The 19,283-nt window shown below is 36.4% G+C and overlaps 1 protein-coding gene and 1 non-coding gene across 8 annotated transcripts in view; both read right to left on the minus strand.

Annotated features, from left to right (window-relative positions):
* LARP4 (La ribonucleoprotein 4) overlaps nt 1-19,283 on the minus strand; it is a 65,754-nt gene that overhangs the window by 4,656 nt on the left and 41,815 nt on the right. For 6 of the 7 annotated variants that reach the window (XM_016201268.2, XM_016201269.2, XM_016201275.2 and 3 more), the window contains 7 exons: nt 18,981-19,193; nt 18,388-18,491; nt 13,208-13,420; nt 9,252-9,300; nt 5,806-5,967; nt 674-801; nt 392-560 (listed from right to left, as the gene is read on the minus strand). In XM_016201268.2, coding sequence (XP_016056754.1) covers nt 392-560; nt 674-801; nt 5,806-5,967; nt 9,252-9,300; nt 13,208-13,420; nt 18,388-18,491; nt 18,981-19,193 — 1,038 coding nt within the window. The remainder of the gene's footprint in view (nt 1-391; nt 561-673; nt 802-5,805; nt 5,968-9,251; nt 9,301-13,207; nt 13,421-18,387; nt 18,492-18,980; nt 19,194-19,283) is intronic. The other variant, XM_016201271.2, reaches the window with a different exon arrangement.
* LOC148093855 (U6 spliceosomal RNA) lies at nt 6,136-6,239 on the minus strand. The gene has a single exon (XR_015714099.1). It is a non-coding gene; the product is annotated as a U6 spliceosomal RNA (small nuclear RNA).

Consider the following 19,283-nt stretch of genomic DNA (forward strand, 5'->3'; position numbering starts at 1 on the left):
TGTATATAAAAAAGATTCTGGAAATTGAATAAAAATGAGTCTTTGCTCATAGGTTCCACAGACTTGTTACATTCAAGAGGGCCAAAGCCTCTTTATACTAGCCCCAAAATGATACATACAACATAACATAGACAAGAAGCTTCACTTAACCATAGTATGATTAGACAAAAAGCAATCAAAAGAAACAGAATGAAAAGTAACTTCTTCAATCCCTCAACATGACTAAAATTCCCCATTTCTTCAGTGACTTTAAGCTCCTTTAGCTTTTTTTGGATGCAGGAAGCTCAATTTGGGTTATTTCCAAATGACTGCTATGACAAAGAGTTATGGGGGAAAAAATTCTCATTATTTAACCCATTATTTTTTTCTCATAAAAAATCCATCAAGCTACCTGTAGGGCCACAGTTACAGCTGCATTTATGTTACTATTACATGGTGAAGCAGTATTTGTCCTTGATGGCTTTGTAGGACTTGGGGAAGAAACTAATATGGTTGTCGGGTTGAGAACATCCTTCTGAACGGTGGATTCCTCTATTAGATCCTTTTCTTGCTGAGTTGTGCTAAGAAAAAAAGAGCTTGACATTAGACTTAGTATGGTACACAGAAACAGGTGAGCAAATATCAGAAAAAAAGTAATCTTAATGTGGAAGATCTTCTATATCGAAACCTGTACCTTAATGCAGGAGGCTCAGCTGTACACAGAGGACTGGTACTCATATTGAGTTTTTGGGCAACGGTGCAATCTGTCTGTTCATCCTCTGCAGGTACTGGGCAACTAACTTGTTTCAACTCTTCATTTTCCTTAAAATAAAGACATATTTTCAAAATTGTACTTAGAGTAAAATACAGCATGGGGAACGCAGTCAATAGGAAATGCAGTCAATAACTATGTATGGTGTCAGGTGGGTACTAGACTCATCAGGGGGATCACTTCATAAGTTATATAAGTGTCTAACCACTATGCTGTACACTTGAAACTAATAAAAAATTAGACTTCTATAGATACTTCTCCAAATAAGAGATACAAATGGACAACAAGCATATATGAAAAGATGTTCAACATGACTAGACATTAGGGAAACGCAAATCAAAACCACAACGAGAATCCACTTCACACTCACTAGGATGGCTATAATCAGTAAGACAGGAAATAACAAAAGTTAGTTATGATATGGAGATACTGGAACCCTCATACATTGAGATTGGCAATGTAAAATGGTGTGGCCACTCGGCAAAATAGTGAGGCAGTTCCTCAAAAAGTTGTACTTAAGAGTTACCATAATTTACTCTTAGACAGATACCCAAAAGAAAACATTATGTCTGAAAAAACCTATACGAAAATGTTCATAGCAGCATTACTCATAACTGCCAAAAAAGTGAGAACAACCTAAATGTTCATCAACTGGTGAATGAATAAACAAAATGTGGGACAGCAGTCCCCCCTTAGCAACAGGTGATACACTCCAAGAACCCCTTAAACTGGAGTGAGTACTGAACCCTACATATACTATGATTTCCCCTACACATATATACCTACGATAAAGTTTAACTTATAAATTAGGCCCAGTAATACATTAATAACAATAATAAAAAAACAGAACAATTACAACAATATACTGTAATAAAGATTTTGTGAATGTGGTATGTGTCTCTCTCTCAAAATATCTTATTGTACTGTACTTGCCATTTTACTTAAAGGAAACACTCTATAGCTTCTCTTTGGTGTATACAAATCACCAGCATCACTACACTTGTGCTTTAAGGAAAATAGGAGTTTCTTGAACACAAGCACTGTGATACAGTGACAGCTGACTAGATAATGGAGAGAAACTAAAGACCGGGTAGTGTATACAGTGTGGATAAGCTAGACAAAGGGATGATTCACACTCCAGGCATGCTACACAGAACAGCATGCAATTTAGAACTTATGAACTGTTGCCTGCCTGGTGTGGCTCAGTTGGTTGGGCATCATCTGTGCACCGAGGGGGTTGCAAGTTCGGTTCCCAGTAAGGGCTGTGCAGGAGGCAGCCAATATGTGTTGCTATCACATCAATGTTTCTCTCCACCCCCCGCAATCAATTAAATCTTTTAATAAAACTTATGAATTGTTTATTTCTGGAATTTTCCATTTAATATTTTTAAATTGTGGTTGCCGTGGGTAACTGAAACCACAGAAAGCGAAATTGTGGATAAAGGGGGGAACTACTGTATACTGATACAATAAAATGTTATTGCACAATGAAAGGAATAAAGGTACTAACACATGCCACAACAATGGATAAATCTGAGGACATCATGCCAAGTGAAATAAGCTAGCCACGAAAGACAAAATACTCTATATTTTACTTATATGAGGCAACCAGAATAGTCAGATTCATAGAGACAAAGCAGAATGATGGTTGTCAGGGGCTGAGGGAAGGGAGAATGGGATTTGCTGTTTAATGGTAGTGTTTTAGTTTTGTAAGATGAAACGAGTTCTGGAAATTGGTTGCACAACAATGTGAATGTCGGTAACACTACTGAACTGTACATACTTAACAATAGTTAAGATGGTAAATTTATGTTATTTGTATTTCACCACAATTAAAACAAGAAAAATAAATACAAAGATCAAAATTAGGAAAGCCAAAATAAGAAAACCAAGGTCCAATCTCAAATTAAAGAGTTCAAGAAAGAGGTGAAGAATTTATCAAAGAGAAATATAGGAAATTTTTCCTGCATGGAATGTCTTAAGTTTCCAGATTTGAAATAAAGAGCCATAGCAAGGGACAGGTCATTGGAGAATGGGGAAACAAAACCATAGTTTCTGAAATGAATTTCTGGAAGCTAGATTATTTCCTAAGCAAACAACAACAACAACAAACCAAAAAAAAACAACTTAAAAAAACACAAACCCATAAAGGAAACACTGCCAAATATAACCATATTAAAATTAAGAACTTGTTTTTACCCACAAATACTAAAGACTGAAAACAAACCATTAGTGATATACATAACTGACAAATTACTATCCAGAACATTTTTTAAATTCCATGAATCTGTAACATAAGAGATAACTGAATTTAAAAATGTGCCAAATACTTGAAAGACTCCTTGTAAAAGAGGCTCAAATGGCCAACAAACATAACAAAGACAATTTAACCACAATAGCAATTAAAAAAAAAAAGCCCCATCACTCAGCAATCCCACTATGTATATACCCTAGAAATGTTCTTGCTCATATGAAGAGAAAGTTTGAACTTTCACAGTAGTATTGCTTATAATGGCAAACAGACAAAAAACCAAACAAAAAGCTCAAATGCCCATCAACACTAGAACGAATGTTGCATTTTTACAGTAGAATATTATAGGACAGTGAAAAATAGTCACCTGTATCAACACTGATATATTTCATACAACACAGAAGGGAAGAAGTAATGGAAGAATACATATTGTATAATTCCATTTATGCAGTATTCAAAAACAAGCACACTCAACAATGTACTGCTTAGGTTAGCGGTTGGTATACCAAGGCCTGCTGGCCTAATCCAGCCTGTGACTTGTGTTGGTATGACCTACGAGCTAAGAATGGTAAGTTTTTAAAAACAAACAAAAATATGCAACAGCATGTGGTCCACAAAGCCTAAAATATTTACTATCTGGCTTTTTACAGAAAAAGTTTCCTAACCCAGAATGGTAAAACAATAAAGAAAAGCAAGAATATTATTATAGCAAAATCAGGATCATTTATCTCTCAGGAGGAGAAAAGGGAAGAATAGGAAGATCTGTAAACAGGAAGAGGAGACACAGCACACTGCTAAGATACTGGTGTTTTCAGCCCACAATTGTGAGTTGGGGTTACAAAGGGAAGTATGCTTTGCTATTATTCTTCATTAAGAATTTATGTGTATCATACGTCACCAAATATGAGTAGCCATCAACTGTAAAACATACCACTACTTTCTACACTGCCACTTTAACTACAATAGCTTTTAATTAAAAGACAGCTTGATTTTCAAAGGTGAAAAATGTGAATATTAGAATTGACAAAATAACTACAATATTGTACTTTTCTTTAAAAACAAGACAATGAAATACCTTCAAAATTTCAAGGGAAAAACAGCTCAAATGTCTATCAATAGTAGAATGAATTCTACTAGAGAATTCTACAGAGATAAGTTACTGATCAAGTGTGAGAAAAGAAAAATATTTTCAGAATGCAAGATCTCTACAAGTTTATACTAAAAACCACTTATTCAGGAAGCTTGGGAAGACGTGACCCACCCTAATATGGGAAAGTAAAACAAGAGCAAGAAAAAGAGGGGATCTAAAAAGAGTAAGGAAAATTCTCAGGATGATGGTGAAGAGAAGTCCAAGAACATAGCTGTGCAGGAGGCCACTAAGAATATAAGAAAGGAGAAATAACAACAGTATACTATGAGGCTGTTAAGAAAAAAATATGTAATACTGAGATGTAACTTACAATGATGGCATATCCTAGTCTAACTGGCAATGTTTTTAATTTTCTTAGTGATACTAAAATAATGGGGCATCTTATAATTGATGGTATCCTAGATATGATGAAGTAAAATCTACTGGGTGGATGAGAAGAGTGTGTTGCTTTAAGAGAGCTAAATCCTGCCTGGCCAGGCATGGCTCAGCGGTTGAGCATCGACCTAGGATCCAGGCAATCGGGGTTCAATTCCCGGTCAGGGCACATGCCCGGGGTTGCGGGCTCAATCAATGACTCTCTCATCATTGATGTTTCTATCTCTCTCTCTCCCTCGCCTTTCCTCTCTCTGAAATCAATAAAGACATATTTAAAAAAAAAAATTCATTAAAGAAAAAAAAAGAGAGCTAAATCCTTAGCTTCCAGAATGTAAAGTTAATAGACAACATCCATAACTGACAAATAAAAAAACAGCAGTATAACCATGTTAATCAGAAATACAAGAATAAATGTCAGGAGAAAAAGCTAGAGTTGAAGGTGGTTGCAGGGCCCTATTTCCATTATAAGCCTAGATATACTGTGTATATGTACTATTAAAACAAAAATTGAATTAGAAAAAAAGGGCAGAAAATGAGAAAATTTTGTGGGGAATGAGAATTTCCTAAATGAAGAGGTCTACACTCAAAAATAATATAGGATGAGGTATCCCAACCTTTTAACATCCACTCTCCATTATTTGAAAGACTGAACTTAGAATTCTCATTTACATCATTGGTTAATTATAGGCACTTAAGTAGAAATGACACTTTTAAAAAAAATCCTCACCTGAGGATTTTTTTTGTTGTTTTCCCCCCCATTTTCCACCACTTACTCATTATCAAAAATAGTTCAACTCTTCTTGCAAAACGAAACAAAATAGTACATACTGGACACATACATCACATTTTTCTTCCTATGGCTTTAGCCCACCCCCATCCCACCAAGAAACTAAAACTGAGGATATGTTTTTTAATTGATTTTAGATAGAGAAGAAGAAAGGGAGGGGGAGAGAGAGAGAAAGAATGAGAGAAAGAAATATCGATCATTTGCTTCCCCTATAAGCCCTGACCAGGGATCGAACCTGCAACCTAGGTATATATCCTGACCAGGAATCGAACCAGCAACCTTTTGGTGTACGGGATGACACTCCAACGAACTGAGCCACCTGGCCACAGGACTATCATAAATCTTTTTATAATACACAAAGTATGCTGAAAACCCCATGAATAAAAACTATATTAGAAATACTTAAGAACAAATAAAAACCTAAATAATAACTTAAAACAGGCTAATACTATAGTCCCACAAAGTAGAAGATTGGGTGTTTCAGTGTTTACCTTCTCTTTGTAGACACCTTTAACAACATCAGACATCCTACTCTCCAAAACAAGTTCACCTGGTGTTCTTGATGAACTTCCAGGTAAAGGAGGAAAATTTGAGGCTAATAAGTCAAACTTTGGTGTTGGAGCCTTTGCTTCAGCTGTTGAAGGATGGGGTCTCTAAAAGACACAAATCGTAAAACAGGTCACATGGCTATCTCATTCTCTGATTCTGTACCACAAAAGCTGAAAGCTTCAAACAACAAACTCTACCCTATGCACAGAATTGTTTCCCTATAAACTCTTGGCTTCTCATCTCAGTTGAGCTCTCATTAGTCTTTTTTTTTTTTTAACATGGAACGCTTCACAAATTTGCAAGTGATCCTTGCACAGGGCTATGCTATTCTTCTCTGTATTGTTCCGATTTTAGTGTATGTGCTGCCAAAGGGAACATGAGCTCTCATTAGTCTTGATCAATCCTCCTTACCTTTTGTCAGCTCCCTCTCCTGTTTCTTTTACCACACTCCTAAGCCTTCTAATCAATCTCCACTATTCTTTACTTTCTAAATTAGCTATACCCCTTTCATAGCAAAAACCATACCTCACGTCAATTTGCCATTGTCTTTTCTCCTTCCATATTGTCTCAAGAGAGAACAATATCCTTCCTTGAAAAATCTCATCTTTCCCTTTCACTCTACCACCCTCTATATCCTCTGACAAACTTCTCACTTGCTATACCTCCTCTACTTCCTCACCTCTAAGGCTGCTTTGACAAGTCACCAATGCCTTCCACAGTGCAAAAGCCTGGAGGACTTTGTTCCATGACCTCACCATAGCATTTGGCATGGCAAACATCTTTCTTTTGGAAGCTCATTTCTCCCTTAGCTTCTGTGCTACCCCTCTCTTGATTCTCAGGTATGACAATCATGTGCTATTCTCTCCCTTTCTACTTCTTTTGATGGTTTTGGTTTCTGTACAGTCACTACTTCTCACTTTCCATACTCTCCCTGTGCAAGGATATCCTTTATCCATGTCTACAACTATCATTTATACACAAACAATCCTTAAAACAATCTTATTCACTTTTTGGTCACTTTTGGGCTGCACAACTTTGAAAATTTACCAAAAATTGTTGCATTGTACACTTTAAATACTTTCAGCCCAGATCTTCAGCTGAAACCCAGATATCCATATGCCTGCCTATCAGCCATCTCCACTCAGATTTTGCTTGGATACTTCAAACAACAAAATGAATAATCTCATTTATCACCCCAAAGCCACCTATGCTTCCCAAGATTCCATCCTTGGCCCCTCTTTAAAAATTACCCCCTCTACAGAGAGTACCCTGCCATGATCTCATTTACTCTTATGACTTCAGTTACTATGAGTAAGCTTACAAATCCTAAATTTTATCTCTAGTTAACATCTCTCTCCTGCACAAGGGCACCCCCCCATCCCTGTCCTTCCTATTGGAAAACATCCCTGTCTCCTTTTTCTTCATCTCAATTTTCAGTCCTCAATCTAGGTATTTTCAACGTATGAAACAGATCTCAAACCTAATTCCTCTTATCCTCAATTGTTCAGGGCCACTTAAGGATGTGACTGCTACAATGTTATCCTTAGAAGTTGTTGCCTAAAGTCTCATGGCTGCCCAAAGTATAGAAAGCTATAAATGAAAACAACAACTCTGTTTTAAAGAGTTCATAGTTTGCCCTAAGGACTATTCTTTGTTTCAATGCAATACAGTTTCTTCTTTGAAAATGTGTATGTTTTCAATACTTATAAATGTGATATATATACCCTTATATGTATATGCATGACAATCAGTAAGCTATGTGTATACTACTTAGATATGTATATATTTCACTACTTACACATGTAAAATAAGCATTATATTACACATTTATGATATATCTGTAAATTCTAGGCAGGATTTTCTTGAGATCTCTTCCTACACCACTTTTATTCCTCAATACTTTTAGGCCCCAGTTAAGAGATGGTAAATAGTCACTATGAACAAACCACACACACACACAAATCAAAAAATAAATAATTTGAAGTGTTAAGATTTAAGTAAGAACATGTCTAGAACTATTAACATTTTTCTTTAAGTGATTTTATAGGATTAGTGGATATAAGAATCAATGGTAGGTAGAAAATTGCGGCTAAACAACAATAAATAGTATGAGTTTCTAACACCATCCAACAGAGCTTTAAAAATAAATGTCTTATCAGACTAGCAAAAAATCATATCCTGCCCTGATCAGTGTGGCTCAGTTGGTTGAGCAGAATCCTATACACTGAAAAGGTTACTGGTTTGATTCTTGGTCAGGGCACATGCCCAGGTTGTGGGCTTGATTCCTGGTGCGGGGGCATGCAGGAGGCAAGCTGATCGATGTTACACTCTCACATAAATGTCTCTCTCCCCCTCTCCCTTTCTCTCTAAAAATCAATAAACTATTCTTCTTTTTTTTTTTTTTAAATACTCTATAAGGCTATGGATAAATAGGAACTTTGTTTTGTTTGTTGGAATGAAAATCAGTACAACCCCTATAGAAAGCTACTTAGTAGCAACTTATTAAATTGTGACCCAGAAATCCCACTTCTAGAGATTCTCCTTCAGATATTATTGCACACATAGGAAATCACTGCACTGTTTGTAATAGCACTTTTGCATGATCAAAAGATTCAAATTGCTTAAATGTCCATTTAAACTTTTCATACCATACTTTCATATATTTGATTTTTAAACCATGTGAAAATATTAGGTATTCAAGTAATATTTTAATTTTTTATTTATTTATTTTTAATATGTCTTTATTGATTTCAGAGAGAGGAAAAGAGAGGGAGAGAGAGAGGTAGAAACATCAATGATGAGAGAGTCGTCATTGATCAGCTGCCTCCTGCATGCCCCCGACTGGGGATCGAGCCCGCAACCTGGGTATCTTCCCTGACAAGGAATCGAACCCCAATCGCCTGGATCCTAGGTTGACCCTCAACCACTGAGCCACACTGGGCCGGGCTCAGCGGTTGAGCGTTGACCTAGGATCCAGGCGATCATGGTTCGATTCCTGGTCAGGGCACATGCCCAGGTTGCGGGCTCGATCCCCAGTCAGGGGTGTGCAGGAGGCAGCCGATCAGTGACGACTCTCTCATCATTGATGTTTCAACTCTCTCTCTCCCCCTCTCCCTTCCTCTCTCTGAAATCAATAAAGATATATTAAAAGAAAAAAAAAAGAGCAGCACAGGTCAAATTTCTAACTGTATGTAAACTTTAAGGTTGGAGGAAGTGTGATAATGGTATGTATATTTCAATGTCAAGCACAGCCTTTATCTACCTTCACTGCATACTATAATCAATAAAACAAAAACCCAGAAAACCAAAGGAGATCACAAGTAAATGCCATAGCAAATCACAAAAGAAAAAAAATGGACAGAAGTAATTAAAAGTAAAAATTACTTACTGGAATTCGGTCATCTTCTCGTCGTCTTCGACCTCTGAAAAGAGTTCTCCTTTTAACAATGACACAAAAAGGGGGTGGTGGGAGGGAGAACTTATAAGTTTCTTCAAATTTATGTATTCTATCAAAAATAAGTGAATTTCTATTTTAAGTATCTATACTTCTAAATCCCATTATTGTTAAAAGATAAATATATATTCTTCTGAAGGGATCCTGAGCTAATCTACCAAAAACTTCAACTACTATCACCATCACCACCATGAAGTAAGTTGGGCACATTTTTATTAGAAGTACTCTCTCCACACCAGAAGCAGATCAGGGTTCAGTTTTGCTTTGTTCAGGAAGGTTAGGTAATGCATATAACCCCATTCCCTTAGTTTAGAAGTTGTAAGAAATTAGCTCTGGCCAGGTAGCTCAGTTGGTTTTAGAGCACTGTTCCAATACACCAAGGTTGCAGGTTCGATCCCAATCAGGGCACATACAAGAAGCAACCAATGGAGATTCCAAGATGGTGGCAGATTAAGTAGAAGCTACACTGTCACCCTCCCAGGACCAAACTGGAATTACAACTAAATAATATAGGAAAATCATCTTGAATAATCAATTGAAGACTAGGAGGAGAGAACCCTCATAACCAAGGATGAAAAGTGGAGACCACATAGAGACTGGTGGAAGTGCAGAGGTGTTAGAGGACTGGGCACCCACAGATAGCAACTGAAGGTCCGGAAGGATATCTCAGGCTGGGGGGTTCTCACTAAGAACTCTGGGGTCTAAACCCCAAGCTGGGTTCCACATCTCAGAGCACCAGTTGAGAAAGGTACCCACATAACATCTGGCTGTGAAACTCAGCAGGGTTTCTGTCTGCCAGGGAGAGATGGCTGGAAATGCAGGCATTCTCTTAAAGGGCGAACGCACAAAATTTTGTGTGCAGCCACTAATCTTGGGCTCTGGCAGAGGGAGGGCAGAATGGACTAGAGTTGTGTGAGGAGAATCTAGGGTGTGAGCTCTGGGAATAGAACTCAGAGGGCACCCCTCTGGATTCCTGTGCTGAGTCATTCCCCCATACTGCAGAGGACATCTTTCTCAGGTAGACCTTTACCATCCAGGCAGCTGGGGGGGGGGGGGCAATTGCCCCACCCACTGAAAACCTCACCCCACCCTGAGGAGTTAACACCTTGATGTGTTCTATAGCCTGAGACTCATTAACAGACTAACAATCAGCCTGCAGGCAAGAGGTGGATCTCTGGGTGCTTTGAGTCTCTGCCTGATCTGCTTCTGGACCCAGGCCTTGCAAAAGCAGACCTTGGTCCATTTCAAATGTACCAGTCCCAGCAGAGTGAGCCACAAGCTGTGGGTCGCTGATAGCTCCAAACAGGGTACTCAAGGCCAGTCACAAACAGCATGTGACATAGGCCTGCACCAAAGACCCTCCAAAAAGACTAGGAGTCCTAGCAGATCTACCTAATATATAGAAACAAACTCATACAGGCAACCAAAACAGGGAGACTAAAAAGCCCCAAATGAAATAACAAGGGAGTTCTCCAGAAGAGGAGCTAAAAGAAATGGAGATAAGCAATCTACCAGACATAGAGTTCAGAATACTGATTATAAGGATGCTCAACAGCATGAGAAAATATATGGAAAATATGAAGAAAATTAAGAATGACAGAGCAGAAATAAAGAATACATTGGAAGGAAAAACCAGATTAGGGGAAGCTGAGGATCGAATCAGAGAATTAGAAGACAGGGTAGAAAAAAATCACTCAATCAGAGAAACAAAAAGAAAAAATCAATTAGAAAACAGGCGGACAGTATAAAGGAGCTGTGGGACAAAATGAAACCTAACAATATTTGCACCACAGGAATACCAGAAGGGGAAGAAAGTGACCAAGAGATAGAGAGCCTGTTTTGAAGAAATAATGGCAGAAAACTTCCCTAACCTGGTCAAGGAAAAAGACACAAGTTCAGGAGGCACAGAGAGTCCCAAACAAGAAGAACCCAAAGAGGTCCACGCCTAGACACACCATTAATTAAAATGGCAAGAATTCAAGACAAAGAGAGAATCTTAAGGGCAGGAAGAGAAAAGTAACTTATTCCCTACAAAGGAGCTCCCATAAGGATGTCAGCTAATTTCACATCAGAAACTTTACAGGCCAAAAGGGAATGGAATGATGTAGTCAAAGTAATGAAAAGCAAGGATCTGAAACCAAGACTACTCTATCCAGCAAGGCTATCATTCAAAATAGATGGTGAAATAAAGCACTTCCCAGACAAGAAAGGGCTAAAGGAGTTTATCACCACCAAATCAGCATTGCAAAAAATGTTAAAGGAACTAAATGTTCTAATCAAAAGACATAGGGTAGGTGAATGAGTAAGAAAATATGACCCAAATATATGCTGTCTACAAGAGACCCACCTCAGAACAAAAGATTCACACAAGCTAAGAGTGAAGGGATACAAAAAATTCCACTGAAATGGAATAAAAAAAATTTTTTTAAAGCTGGGATAATAATACTCATATCTGACAAAACAGACTTCAAAATGAAGGCCATAACAGACAATAAAGATCACTACATAATACCAAAGAAATCGATCCAATAAGAGGATATAACTGTGGTAAACATATATGCAGTCAATATAGGAGCACCTAAATATATAAAAAAGCTTCTGGAGGACTTTAAGGGAGAGATTGACAACAATATAGTCATAGTAGGGGACTTGAACACCTCACTGACTTTACTGGATAGATCTTCCAGACAAAAAATCAACAAAGAAACAGTGACTCTAAATGACACACTAGATCAGAGGGATTTAACTGATATTTACAGAACATTTCGCCCCAACGCCACAGAATGTAGTCTTCTCAAGTGCACATGGGACATTCTCAAAGATAGGTCATACGTTAGGACACAAAACAAGGGTCTAAAAGTTCAAGAAGACTGAAATCATATCAAGCATCTTCTCGGAAATACTACTGGTGGCACTGTAGACTGGTGCAGCCACTATGGAAAACAGTATGGAGTTTCCTCACAAAATTAAAAATGGAACTGTCATTTGACCCAGTGATCCCACTTCTAGGAATAGATTCTAAGAAATCAGAAAGAATTTATGCACTCCTATGTTCATAGCAGTGCAATTTATAATAGCTAAGACCTGGAAACAGCCCAAGTGCCCATCAGCAAACAAGTGGATAAAAAAGCTGTGGTACATTTTCACCATGGAATACTATGCAGCTGTAAGAAGGATCTCTTACCCTTTGAGACAGAATGGAGAAACCTGGAGAGTATTATGCTAAGCGAAATAAGCCAAATAGAGAAAGACAAATATCACACGATCTCACTCATATGTGGAATCTAATGAGCAAAACAAACCGATGAACAAAATAGATCCAGAGACATAGAAGCACAGAACAGACTGACGAATCTCAGAGGGAAAGCGGGGGTGGGTGGGAGAAATTAACCTAAGAACTTATATGCATAATTCATGGACACAGACAATAGTGTGGTGAAGGCCTGGAAGGCGGTGTAGGGTGGTGGGGATCAATGGGGGGGAAAAGGAGAGATCTGTGATACTTTCAATAATAAATTAAACAAACAAAAACGAAGCAACCAATGAATGCATAAATAAATGGAACAATAAATCACTTGCTCCCCTTTTCCTTTCTCTCTCTCAAATCAATCAAAAAATAAGTTGTAAAAAATTAAAACTATAATGTAGATGGTTTTATCTTTCTAAACAATTCTTTTCTCTGAACTATAATTTCAGAATAACTTTTATAAACCTGAATCAGCTATATTCTATATAAACACTCTAAATTTCTTAATTATGAAAAACTATTAATCCATATTATGTAAAAATGTATTCATTTAGCATACACCAATAATTAAGTCTAACACTAGATCATGGTTTTCAAATATTCACTTACGATCAAAGGAGTTTTATATGCTTTATTTCCTTACCTGCCCCTACCATAGTCCCCATTCTGTTCAATTTGCAAAATCGGGGTCTCTTTTGGAAGATAGCTTTGCTCCTGATGCCCGGTTACTATAGGGTTATGTCGTTCAGTTGTAAAGTTCCTTGAACCAGATCTGTTTACTGGTCCATCCCCCAGTGACACAGATCCTTCTGTTGAGTGTTCTGAAACACTTGATGACCTAAAATGAGGCTTCACACTATAAGAAATATAAAATTGTATACATGAAAGGATATATCAAGACAGACAGAATATCTTTCTTAATGGTAGAAACTCAAACTCTTAATAGGTCATGTAAAAACTGCTTTTTGCTATATCCTGATTTTCCATTAAGTTAAACATAAAATTGTTGTATAGAAATGTAAAGTCTTTCATGTCCCACATATATTATTTCTAAAAGGCAAAGAATTTTGACATTAAAAACTTGTTTGGGGGAAAAAAAAACTTGTCTGGAGACATTTGGGGGAAGATTCAAAGTTCTCCTTATTCAGAGATACTCAGAATAAAACTAGGATTTTAGCTACTTTCTATAACATGAGCTGCATTCTTGACATATTTAAATCAGCCAGGATTTAAGCTTATTAATGAGTCTATGCCATGCCTGCTCAATGGGGCAATACCTCCCACAAAGGGAGTAAAAACTGGTTGGGGGATGCGGGGAGAATCTTAACCGTTACTAATTTTATGTATAAAGTACAGATATACAAATATTACATAGACAGATTACATAATCTCTAGTATTAAATTCTCATTGGGGGAGCCCTGACCGGTGTGGCTCAGTTGGTTGAGCATCTTCCTATGCACCTAGTAGTCGTTGGTTTGATTCTCAGTTGGGGAGCATGCCCAGGTTGTAAGTTCGAACCATCCTCAGTAGGGGGTGTGCAGGAGGCAGCCAATTGAGGTTTCTCTCTCTCCACAAATGTTTTCTTTCTTTCTCCCTCTTTAAAAAAAAAAAAAAAAAAAAAAAAAAAAAAGTTGCTGGTTCAATCCCCGGTCAGGGCACACGCCCAGATTATGGCATCAATAACCCGGAAGGGGTGTGCAGGAGACAGCCAATTAATGTACTGCTCTCACCTTGTTGTTTCTCTGTCGCTCTCTCCCCCCCAAAAGTCAATAAAAATTTTAAAAAATTTCATAGGGGGAAATCAGAAGAAAAAGTCTAAAAAGGCTCTTTAAGGGAGTGACAATAAAAAAAAAAAAAGAGTAAGAAATGGTGGAATATATTAAAATCCCAGCTTCTTACTAAGCATCCCTTGACAAACTAAATTTGTTCAAAGATCCATATGTGGGACAAAAAAACTAGGAAAATATAATGCAACTAATAGCCTGACATGATTTCATGAATTAAGGTATGAAATCTGTGGTAAAAACAAAACAAGCAACAAACAAAAAAGCTACTTCTAACAAAAGTAGCTTTTATCTTGGATGATGTGTATAAGCACCCAATTTTAACAATTTATAAGCAGATGAAGCTATGGTAAAGGAGAGGGGATGCAGTTTAATCAATAGTTAAAACATTTAAAGTCCAAGCAACTGGGGATCTTGGCTCTATAGTTGATTAAACAAGAAAGTATAAAACTTATATTTGGCCCCTTGCTTGCAGTTTATATACTCCATTTTTACAGTCTATTTTCATAATATTAAATATTAAATTCATAATATTAATAACACACTGTCATTAATAGGTTCTCTGAATAGGGATTTAAAACCTCATACTAGCCCGGCCGGTGTTGCACAGTGGTTGAGCATCAACCTATGAACCAGGAGGTCGAGATTTGATTTTCAGTCAGGGCGCATGCCCAGATTGTAGGCTTGATCCCCAGTGGGGGGGGCATGCGGAAGGCAGCCGATCTGTGACTCTCTCATCATTGATGTTTCTGTTTCTCTCCCTCTCCCTTCCTCTCTCTGAAATCAATAAAAACATTTTTTTTTTTAAGAAACACCTCATATTAATTATAAGCCCAATGATTAAACATTAATTCCAACAGCATCTCCAGCTATCCTACTTTACTCTTTCAGGAACATAAAAAATTAGGTTACTTAAAAACAGGCTATAGAATTGAGATGAGTTTAATATGAGATACTTTTCCAGATAATTACTTTCGGTCACAAACTAGATTTTTAATAGCAATAAAACTTACAGTATGTCGAATAACACAAAGTAATTTTCAAAACATTTATATTATCCATCATATTTGAAAATTACCCCATTAAGTAGCTATGCTGTTTACATGATCTGTTCAGAAACTTTCACCTAAATTTTCTCATTGCATTTCAATACACCTAATGGACAAGTTAGGTTTAAACAGCCCTCAGATCTCATAATCTTACCCTTCACTGAGAGGGACTCACAATCTCAGTCTGGGCAAAAGAAAGAAATAAGCAATAAAAGATAGAAAGGAAGAAGTAGAGGGAGAGAAAGGCAAAGTATGAAAGGTAGAAAAATGCCCAGACTTCTGAAAGTTAGTCCTGTTCTCTCTAAGGAGATCTAGTGATCATCACTGGGCTGTCATAAGGTTAATGTAATATACTGCATAAGGACTCTCTACAGTTACTTTCTCCCTGACTGATATAAATAAAAAGAAAGGTCTGGCAGCGGTCACTTCTTAGAAATAAGGAAACAAGGATTTGGGTTGGGGGGGGGGGGGTCAAAAAACTTTTTTTATCTGTAATATTTGCATTTATATAAGAATGTATTCATGTACTATTTCTGTAACTAAAAATGAACAGCAACCTGCATTGGTCAAACATATGCAAAAGAACTGTACACAGTTTTGAGTAACAAGCAAACTTATAATAAATCTGCTCTATATCTTCAAAACCATAGGTACACCTCCATAAAAGCCAAGATGATTTGACTGTCACTTTTGCTTTTCTTATTGTAATCTTACCCAATTCACCCAGAAAGCACAGCAGACAAATGACAATAAAGCAACACCATGAAAATACTCATTGTATTTTTAAGTCAAACATCTGCAAACATCAGTACCCTTAGTTATTAGTTAAAAATTGCTTTAGCCCTGGCCAGTGTGGCTTAGTTGGCTGGAGCATCTTCTGATATACCAAAAGGTGGTGGGTTTGATTCCCTGGTCAAGGCACATTCCGAGGTTGTGGGTTCAATCCCCAGTCGGGGCGTGTATGGGAGGCAACCAATTGATGTTTCTGTCTCAAACCAATTTTTTAAAAAGTTATATTTTTTTTAAAAGGGGGGAGGGATGTGGGTGGAGGTGGAAGAGGGTATGGGGGAATAAATGGTGATGAAAAAATAAAAATATATATTTAAAAAATTGCTTTTACAGATATGTGGATTGCAGCATGAAGACCATAGTCAATAATGTCGAGATTACAGAGTATGGGGCTAAGTGGGTGCTTGGGGCAGCGGGGGAACCACTGTAGAGTGCATTGTTTTCTGGCCACTTTGCTATACGTCTGAAACTGGTGCGGAATGGTACTGAATGTATACTGTGGTTGAAAAATAATAAAAATTAGAAAAAAAATTTTTTAAATTGCTTTCAGTTGATCTCGTAACAAAGACATCTGTTCTACTTAAAAACTTACCCCTTTGATATTTTTAAGAAAAAACTTCACCAGCTATGTTACAGGAAAAGGAAATGTTCTAAATCTCAGGAATGTTGATAACTAGCCATATAAACATCCTTGTCTCTAATGAAATAATCCTTTTTGAACAACAGGATGGAGTTAGAGTACAAGGTATATAATTAAGGCTCACTGTACTTTTCTACTCACATGTCCTAGCAATACTCAAATTGTTAATGTATTACCAAACTAAGTCATCCATAAAAGCACAAATAATATTGTGTTTATAAAGAATCATTCATTCTTATAATGAGATCACATTTGAAACTTCATAAATAAGAAGAATGTGTGTACGTAGTAAAACTTTCCTAACACCTAAAAATGATCTTCAAATGCTTTAACCAACTGTGTCATGTGTCAGCTAGAGTACAAAAACTGTGACTGTCAGAGGGTAGTACATATGTATGCTTCCAGAATCCACTAAAAATAATTTTTAATACTGTAAGGCTTCTTTCTCCAGTGTAGCATGTTTCAGAAAAACCTTACAAAAAAGAATTAAGTTCCTAGACATCGTCTAGGAAAAACATACCCTATGTGGTCACTTTGCCAAAAAAAGAATCAACTGGGAGAACAAGATCTGTCAAGAGAAAAATCACTGAAACGAAATAATTTCATGAAAACAAAAACAAAACACAGGAGGACTACAAAATAAGCAAACTAAAAATAACAAATGTAAAAACTATTAAATAAATCTGAACCACTATATGAGCCTTTTTACTTTGGTTACTAGTACTCTGTCAAAAGCTGTAATACATACCAAATTATTAAGATTATCAATTGATGTTTATATAAAGAATACTTAAGAGACATATCAATAGTTTATATGATAGCAAATGTTTCCAGAGTTCTCAATAACACATTTAGAACATAAGTGTAGGCTTTACAGTCAAACTGTCTAGACTCAAATATTAGCTCTGCCAGTTATTAGCTATGTGCTTTTCAATAAGATATTTAACCCTGTCTGTCTCAAATTTCCTCATTTTTAAATAAATATAATAATTGTATCAATCTTAAAGGGTTGTGAAAATTAACTGTGATAAAACACGTAAAGCCCTTAAAACAGAGCTTCAGACATTAAATACCCAATAAATGTTGTCATCTGTTATACACTGTAATTAGTGGAAACTTTCAAAAAGCCAATTTTTAAAAGTCCTAAATAATTCATATTCCCAGTATTGTTACTCAATTAGCAACATTTCTATCCTCAAAAAAAAAAACAACAAACAAAAAACTCATTCTCCAAAATGTTACCTATTTAACACACTAAATGGCATTTCGACACTAGATTTTATTTTGCTACCATAAAATATATTTTCTACGTTATTATTAAAAAAAAATAAATCAATTATGATTGCATACAATCTCAGCCCCAAGTTTTTTATACTCATTATCAACTCTGAGGTCAAAGTGTATTTATGAATTCTAGATTAAATCATTCATATGCTTTTGGTACAAAACAAAAATTCCTTTTTATTGAATCTGCAAATAATCATTGCTATGAACACAGTAACTCTGTAAGAACTATTGAGAATTGCTTACAATAAATTCCAGCCATGATTTTTATCTTACCGATTTTTTTGGAATGGTCGACCCATATTCACAGCAGCAGCATTTGTTTTATAAGATCCTGGTGAGTTAAAGCCATTCACAAAACTACTATTGGGAAAGGGAGCCTAAAAGAAAAATTTAATGTTTAAAAACAATTAATGGTAAAAGCAACATCTGGTGTGAAGGTCATAAGAAATTTCTGATGACCTAACCTAGCAACAATTTCTTCTAGAAGCTCAAAATAATTTTAAATATTTTACTTGTACACTTTTGCAATACATTACAGAACAAAAACTCACTACTTTATTACTTAATAAAGAACACTTCTCTTTGAAAAAGTTTCACAAAACTAAGAGCAATTCAAATCATTGGATTTATCCAGTCTCTAGTTCACTCACAGAATCTAAATGATAAAATTATAGAAACCATTAGCTCAACACTTAGTCATATACATACATTTGCTATGGGATGTTATATATCCTTATCATTACTTAAAAGCCAGAACATAACCAATACAACACAAAACAAACAAACAAAAAATGAACTACTCTAGTTGATTCTTCAAATTTCAGCTTGAGTGAAAAATTTTACTATTCTGTAAAGATATCACTTACCAGTGGTGTTTCAAAGTAAGGTGCAGGATTTGGAGACCAAGACTGAGGCACAATACTATAGACAGAGTACTGTTGGTGAGGACTATATACAGGCTGCATAAAGACTGGAGAGGCATACTGTGCTTGAGTTTGAATGGGTTGACTATACATACTAGAATCCATTAATCGATAACCATTCTTAGCAAAAAACGTATTGATGGCTTTTATCCTTGCCTAGAAGAGGAACACATATTATAACAAAGGACTAAGTGTATATTTTTACAAATATATTTAATTAAAATTTTTAACATATTTTACACAACA

This window comes from Miniopterus natalensis, chromosome 2 (genome assembly GCF_054644295.1).
Source record: "Miniopterus natalensis isolate mMinNat1 chromosome 2, mMinNat1.hap1, whole genome shotgun sequence".
Classification (NCBI taxonomy): Eukaryota; Metazoa; Chordata; class Mammalia; order Chiroptera; family Miniopteridae; genus Miniopterus; species Miniopterus natalensis.